The 8,224-nt window shown below is 36.6% G+C and overlaps 1 protein-coding gene across 4 annotated transcripts in view; it reads left to right on the forward strand.

Moving 5' to 3' along the window:
- The window catches only part of atp2b2 (ATPase plasma membrane Ca2+ transporting 2), a 572,540-nt gene extending 564,679 nt beyond the window's left edge, over positions 1-7,861 (forward strand). For 2 of the 4 annotated variants that reach the window (XM_067998633.1, XM_067998632.1), the window contains exons 24-25: positions 462-548; positions 5,212-7,861. In XM_067998633.1, the coding sequence (XP_067854734.1) occupies positions 462-548; positions 5,212-5,523 (399 nt within the window). In that variant the 3' untranslated portion in view covers positions 5,524-7,861. Of the gene's footprint in view, positions 1-461; positions 640-5,211 lie in introns of all 4 variants that reach the window. The other 2 variants (XM_067998635.1, XM_067998634.1) reach the window with 2 other exon arrangements.
- The last annotated feature ends 363 nt before the right edge of the window (positions 7,862-8,224 follow it).

Here is an 8,224-nt window from a genome sequence, read left to right on the forward strand (position 1 = left end):
AATTACATTTTTGTCATATTATTTGTCAAAAACTTGACTACGTTTTGGTAACTTTTAATAATCTCAAACTGTTACAATTAAATTATTGCACTGAAAGTGATAATGTGGATTATTCCAGTCTGGTTTAAGTAATTTACGTGACAGCTGAAAATATGTATTGTTTTAATATTGTGCATGAGAACATAGGCTAGTTATAATTAAATTGGTCTAATTATTTAATCTGTACTCTTGTTAAAAACTGCCAGGTGCAAGACATTTCCATTTTGGATAACTTTGGGTTTTTATCGATTAGTAAGAGTGCATTTGTTTAAATTTACCCTTATTTTACTGCAAAATTATCAAAGTATTGGGACTTGCGTATTTTTGCTAATTGAATCATGCTTGTGTATTGGAGATTCCCTGACACATTAATCTTGTATCTCCATCTTGAGCAAACTTTTTCATTCTCTCCTCCATTGCAGATCGAAGTAGTGAATACATTCAAGAGTGGCACTTCCTTTCAGGGGGCTCTAAGGCGGCAATCATCCGTTACCAGCCAAAATCAAGATGTAACCAATATTTCTAGCCCTACTCACGTATCGTTATCTACTCCCAATGCTCTTTCCTCTCCTACCAGCGCTTCTGCTGCTACTGCTGGGCGTGAGTGTGTATTCTTAATGCACAAGATGATCTTTCACATCTCTCCACTTTGCTTTTTAACTATTTGATACTAATCATCTCGTCAGTCTTTTTTGTAGAGTTCAATATTATTTATCTCTCGGCGACCTGTTATGTGTCTGAAGTGAATGTGTTTGTTTTCTCCAGAGGACTAAACAACCCTAGGCAAAGGGTCCAGCAGGAGGGAGTGAAATGAAGGTTGTGAGTCTGACCCGAGCCTGCAATGAATGTGAACTGCTTGGGCCTATGAGTCTAGATATTAGGCTTAAAAAATGTGTGTAAACTTTCGAGTATAAGCCCACACAACGCCAAAAAAGATCTTTTAATTTTACAGTGTGTCATCTGAACTATGCACAGTGTCTTGTTCCCCACCCCCCGCCGCCTCATGTAGCGACTCAGACCAGACAAGCCAAGAGCATGACGATGAGCTTGATTTACTTAAACTTTTTTTCCTTCCTTGCAAAATCTTAGACAAAGCCATTGTGGTATTCATTGCCAAGGACACTCCTGAGCCTCGCCTCACTTTCTGGGTGACTGAGAAGCAGAAGACGAGAAGGCCCTGGAGAATAAGACCACCACATGAGAAAGTCATGAAGTCTTGTCCCAAAGTCTTTTGTCAAATTACAGTACATTTTCTTGTTGTTCGTTTTTCAGTTTTGCCACAAAAAGATTTTTACTCATTTTTGTCCTGCCTGTGCATTGTCAGTCCTTTTTCTTATATTCTATGTCCAGAATACTGCCTAGTTTATAATGTGCCATGACTGCCTGGGCAGTTGTTTCCACATGGTCCCCCACAGTCATCAGTTAACATGTTGGAAATATTTTGATATGACTAAATCTGAGTAATATGGCAACAGTTGATTAGAAATTCTCACATTTTAAGGAAAAAATCATTTTATCTAAAATATTCTCGGCTGTGGGATAGAGAAAAGAATGCATGCGATGTAGTACTGCATGTTTCATTTTCATAGCTTGGGACAACAGTTTCTTCAAAATTTATAATAAAATATATTTATGGTTTAATGGAAAGGGATTTTAAAATTGGTAACATCTCTATGCCAGTAGATGGCAAAGTAGAACACATGATCTCAGAGCGATCTGGAAACCAGACACACCCAGTCCAGAAGTAGGCAGCTAAACAATTACTCAAAATGAAAACTGAAATAAGTTGAAGTGTATGTCTATATTGCCTTTAATGGGCAAAGTAACGTTTGTAACTATATTAGTTATTAATATTCCCAACGTGGTATAAATAGAATTGCCAAATTGGAAACAGCAGGAAATGAAAACCTAAAGATGTCACGAGCATGGAACTCACTTGTCTTCACGTCCTGTGAATTATTTTCCAGATCAACTGCTTCTCACCAGTAATTCTGCACCTCATAAATTGCTTGTCAGTTTCAGAATAGAAAAAATATTTTTTATACTGATTCAGTTAGTAAATGGCAGGCACATTTTTTTAAGTAAATTGCTTACATATATTAAAACATTAAAATTCTTTAATGATGGATTTCATACACTGAAAACTAAACAGGTTTGGAGTAAATATTTCATTCAAAATAGTTCCACTCTTTTCTATTCGGACAGACTTTGGATTGCTATTGATGTGTACCACTGACATTCATCATGTGTTACTGTCAACAGAAAAAAAAACTACTGTACTTTAAACTACCTATAATTATTCCAGTCCCACGTGGCAAATAAAAAGTTGTCTTCAAAGCTAGCATTCAAAACCAGACAGTTACAAGTCATGATTTATCATACTAATTCAATCAAATGTTAAATGGAAAATCATTTTTTTAATTAGAAAAATTGTCAAACCCCACTTCATAAGATTGGCTGTAACATAAGTACCTTCACTACCTTGTATATTATGCTTAGGTATTTAAAGATGGGAGGCCCACAATGGTGAAAGAGCTTCACCATGTCATTCAGTCTTCAAAATAGGAAAGGTACCTCCGCTTTGGAAACTGACAATGATGACACCAATATACAAGGGGAACAAAAAGGAGTGTACGAACGCCAGAATCATATTCTGCTTAATGTGGCTGCTGTGCTTCTGCATGGGATGCTAAGATACCTGGATTGAAAGCTGCAGAAAAGTGACTTCAGAAGAGAATGTGGATGTGCTGGCCAGAGCTTCACACAGAGACTGATAATTGAAAAGTGATGGGGGGAGGTTTGGAAAAGGTTTATAGATGTGTTTCGTAACTCATAAACAGATGAATCATTGAGGAGAAATGGTGTCTGGGAGTTACTAGGAGTAGGAAAGATTCCCAGACTGCTGAAGGATATGACTGAGAGAAAAAAGGCTTGTGTGATGATGGAAGGAAAAATGTCAGAATGGGTTAAAGCGAGGGCAGGAATCTGAAATGACTGAGTCTTATCACCCACCTTATCCAATATTATCACGGGCCAAATTGGGAGGTAGAGGCACCAAGGGTAGTGAGCCTGAAGATATAAGGGGTAGGGCAGGACCTGGAGTATGCAAATGATGTTGCCATCCTTGCTGGCTCCTTAGTTACTGCCATCATGATGACCAAAGAGCTGAATACTGAAGGAAAGAAGTGGAGTCTCAACATCTTTTTTCAATATCAATGTTATCTCCATCATTTGAGGAAAAACACAGATAGCTAAAAGAAGACTGAAGAAAGTGAACATTGATGCTAAGGAAGCAAAAGTAGTGATGAGCTTATATAGGTGGGAACATGTCCAGCAAAGCTTAATGTGAAAAAGAGCTGCTCTACCTGGAAGTGCTTTGACATACTATGGAGACCATTCTGGAGGAAGGGACACATGGTGTTAGTATACAGTCAGTACCTCTGCATGGTTCTGAGCACTGGATCCTTATGAAGGTTCAGAAGCAGATATTGGATACTTCTGAAACACACTATTGGAAGTAATGTGTGTGAAATAATGAGATGGAATGGTCTATGTGCATTAACAGTTTATGTTACAATAAAAGTATTGCTAAGAGCAGAGCACCTGTACCATATGGTTGAAGATCAGTGCTCAGATTATGGAAACTGGCAAAAGACCATCTAGAAGGCCAACACTGAGATGGTAGGACTGTGTACAGGAAAACCTAAATGGAAGAGTGACAATGGACAGACAGTTGTGGGAACCGGCACAGGTGAAGGAGATGTTTATGGTGTTTCTGGCCAATCTGGTCATGATGAGTGATATATTATCAATAGCTGTTTATAATTTGAATGCTGTAAATGCTAAAAAATGGTTTTGAAGTTTGATGAGAAAGCAGGGAAAATTAAGCTTAGAACTGTGGGCCACATTCTGATCAAGATTTTGAGTTTTGTTCTCAATAATGTAGATTATGCATAATTCTAAATAGCACTGTAGATTCAAATTTAACTTGACTAGCACAACAGAATTTAACCTCAACACTGGCTACAGATACATAATGAGCAAACTGCTGACAAAAAGTAATCTTGCTTTTCACAATCAAGGTACCTTTTACATTTATCTGCAACTTTTTTCCCAAGGTAAATAAACCCTATACCCTGTGACATGTTAATGGGACAGTGTTTGAACCAACCTTTGAACTGAAATCTGTAGAGAGCTACAATTAAGTTTTGGACTTGAGTCAAAATTATCCAATTGTACAACCAGGAGTTATTTCCAGACTGTCAAATTAACATATTACAAGGTACTTTTTTATCTTTTTGGAATTGACTGGGATAAGGAAGGACTGTTGTGAGTAATCATAACCTGTTACATTGCTAACATCAAAAAAAAGTCCAAAAGTGGCCTAACCAAGATCAGAGATAGAACACTGGGCCTATACTCGAATGTTTACCCCAATGTGCATGGGATTATGCTTGTTAATGTTTCACATTAACTAGGCTTCTGAATGTGGCTGTCTGTATGTGCCAGATTTTTCCATCCACGTGTCCCCCTTGTTCCGTGGCATGATTTGGGTCTCTGGTGAATCTAGCATTGTGCTTCCTGGCTGCTCCCATCTACATCAGCAAAACTTCATTTCATCTGACATTTTCATGTTGTCAGCTCCCCTCATTCTGTTCAATGTTCATCTTGTAATGAGCTGTTACTTTAATTGTGTAACCATGTAGTCTATGTTTTTGTCTGTTGGTCATACTGAATATATATATTTATGTATATATATATATATATATATATCTCCAAAAATAAGATGTAAATAAATCTACTTTTCACTTTTTACCCTTCTACCTACTGCAAGACTTTCTCACATGCATGGATATGCAGTGCATTAAATTTTTAAGTAATAATATAACGTGGCTTTTACTAGGTTACACCACATTGGATCTTTGCTTTTTTAACCAATGCTTTCCATGAGTTCTACAATTGCCTTTTTTCCAGTTTTATTGCAGTTCTCACCGACCCCACTATGCACGAAACTGAGTCACTTGTATATGCTTATAAAGTCTAGTGACTGTGGACTTCAGCTCACCGCACTGCCTTAAACAAATTCTGCCTCTTAATTGTTTTTAGAAATTCCCTAATGTAGCTATCACTGGAGCCAACTGTTTACCTTTTACGTTTCTTTATCTATTACAGATCCGCGTCGTGAAGGCATTCCGTAGCTCTCTCTATGAAGGATTAGAGAAACCGGAATCTAAATCCTCCATTCACAACTTCATGACTCATCCTGAGTTTAGGATAGATGACTCACAGCCACACATTCCCCTTATCGATGACACTGATCTAGAAGAAGATGCTGCCCTTAAGCAAAACTCCAGTCCACCCTCATCCCCCAACAAGAATAATAATGCTATTGATAGTGGAATAAATCTTACAACTGACACAAGTAAATCAGCTACCTCTTCTAGTCCAGGGAGCCCTCTACATAGCCTGGAAACATCACTCTAGCTGACCATTTCTGTGCAAAAACAGAACAAAACAAAAAAACTGCTGGCTGATAAACTGTTCTGATCGTGCTCTTCTATGCTCTGTAGCAAGAAGGGAAACTGCTGGAAGGGTGATTTCTTGTCCGGCTGACCCTCCTCAAGATAGAGATCCTGCATGAATGTACATTTCCCAAATTTCACTGGAAGGACCACAACTGAGTGCATCTAAGGCAATTTATCCAATCCACTGGTCTGTGACTTTTGAAGTGCTTGTGTGGCATGGACTTAATTGTATAGATTAATTTAAGAAAAAAAACTTTAAAAATTGAAGTTGCAAAGCTCAACTTGCACAGTAGAATTGCACCAATTGAACAGAGGAACTTTATAAGCATTTATTAATACCTACAGAGTTTATCTTCTTTGTTTCTTGGCATGTTGCCTTGTTTCTGCTTAATAGCTCTTACTACTTTACCTTATTTATGTCCTGAAGAGAATGTAATTTGTTTACAAAACCTGTAGATAACTTTCTTGTTTATTTGTAGGGTATAAGTTCTGCTGACGTAGTATACAAGCAGCTCTTCTCGTTGAGTACTTCTGTAATATTGAATTCTAGATGTTTCATTACAACTGTGTACTGAATTTGCCTGCTTTTTTGTTAAATATTGTAGATATTGCTAGCAGAAACAAAGAAGCCAAAATATAACAGGGAAATATTGTTTAAAGTGGTATCCTAATGTTAATTGATCATGGACAAAAAATGCAGCATGGCTTCCTTTATTTCCTAGAGTATATCTTTAGGTACTAAAGTCCTCTGGATTTTTTTTTCTTTTTAAAAATAAATGCTTGAATTTTATTTTGGTCTTTCTCAGACTCGCGAAGGCCAATTTGAAATGTAATTTGATTGAACTGTCTGCTATATATAAACACCTGCTTGTTAAAATAAGATGTTTCAAAATAACTGTTACTATCCAAGCTTGTGATGGGTTTATTAGGAGCTGATTGCAAAATAAGTTATATTTGGCTTTGTCTATATGGGGAAAAAAATCAAAGTAGTCTTGAAATCTTGTGATATTGTGTTGATTTAATTTTTTTTCCTTTAGTGGCTTATTGGATTTTTTTTTAAGAATCACAGCTTAAGGGCTGTCAAGTTTTAGAAAAAAAATAGCAAAACAATCTGGGTTGCTTTGTTTTTTTTTAATTTGATTTTTTTTTTAAAAACAATCTTCATATTCTGCACTCTCCTAATATGAATGAAACTTTCTGTGATGTATTTAGATGTGCTTTGTGTGATTTTATCAAGCTTGTCTTCCTGCAGACACCTACTAAATACATTGTAGCATCTCAGCAGTATTGTTTAAATCTACTTACTGTGCTTTCCTAAGGGAAAGCCATTAAAAGCTTGTCACAAGGGTAAGACAAAAGTGCTTCAAGACGGTAACAGCCCTATGTATTTTTTATCCGGGGGATTGGGGCTAAATGTCTGTGAAGCCGTAAGCATGAAACAATCTTTGCATCATGGACAGTGCAAAACCTTTTTTTACTTTCATTTTGATTCTGTGACCTGTAGAAGGTCCAGTTGGAAAGATGAAACTTTTAAGAACTGTCTGTGCCCTGCTAAAGAGGAACATGCCTGTAGTTCTGAGTTCAGGCATCTCTAAATTTGCCAGTAAATCCTGTGTATATAGTAACACATTTAAAGTAAGATACATTTAAAGTAAGATGCATATAAATCTGAGCTTCTGTGGGCATGTATGTGTGACGTAGCTTTTGTTTAAAATCAGATTAGATGCAATTTCAGCCAGTCACAACTACAGGTCACACATTTCTTCACAAGCTACAAAGATTTTTGGTTCCTTGGCATCTGTTTAGTGCAGGACAGCCTAAAATGAGGGAATTTAAAGAAATCAATTTATTAAGGTCATTCTGCAATACAAACATGCTTGCTTCTACACAATGTATTTATCAGCATGAATTTTGTGAAAATAATAATAATAAAAAATTGCAGCAGTACATTTGGCAATTTGGCCCTGTCTGGGCAATGACATGTGTTCATCCATCTGTTTTTATGAATTTTTTACCCAGACAATAATTGTAAATAAAGAACTAAATGTCTCTGTTCATTTAATACTATGCAAAAAGGTTATGCTTTCTGATTGTTATTCCCATATTCTTACAAGTGTGTTGCTGGAATGTTTGTGGTTTAAGAAGTCAGTAAACCATGTGATGTAAATTATTTTATAGTTTGAAAACCATGAACTGGCTCTTGCTGCTTACTGTCAAATGATTAGATTATCTCGTGGCAGGAGCGCAAGTGAAAACAAAACAAAAAAATTAATAAATTCACAGAGCAGCATGAATCATACATGTCTTCACGTCACCATCCTTGCTTTGTCTCTTCTCTTCGAATATGGGGTGAGTATCATAACCAGCTTTATTAACCTAATTGGGGAATTAAATGTTCTTGTGCTGCTGGTAAATGTTATAAAAGAGCCCTGTGTTGATATTATCTGAAACTATACAAGCTCCAAAGAAGTTTACAGAAGGAAGCCATGCAATGTACCTTCTTGTTCATATCACCCAGAAGCCAAGTGTATACATATACACAGTGTTCATATTTAAGAGATTATCAGACGACATATTTTTGAAGAAGCAATTTGATGACACAATGAAAAAGCACATACATCACACTTTAATGATTGCAGGTTTGAATCCTGTCATAAACC

The sequence above is a fragment of the Heptranchias perlo genome, chromosome 17 (assembly GCF_035084215.1).
Source record: "Heptranchias perlo isolate sHepPer1 chromosome 17, sHepPer1.hap1, whole genome shotgun sequence".
Classification (NCBI taxonomy): domain Eukaryota; kingdom Metazoa; phylum Chordata; class Chondrichthyes; order Hexanchiformes; family Hexanchidae; genus Heptranchias; species Heptranchias perlo.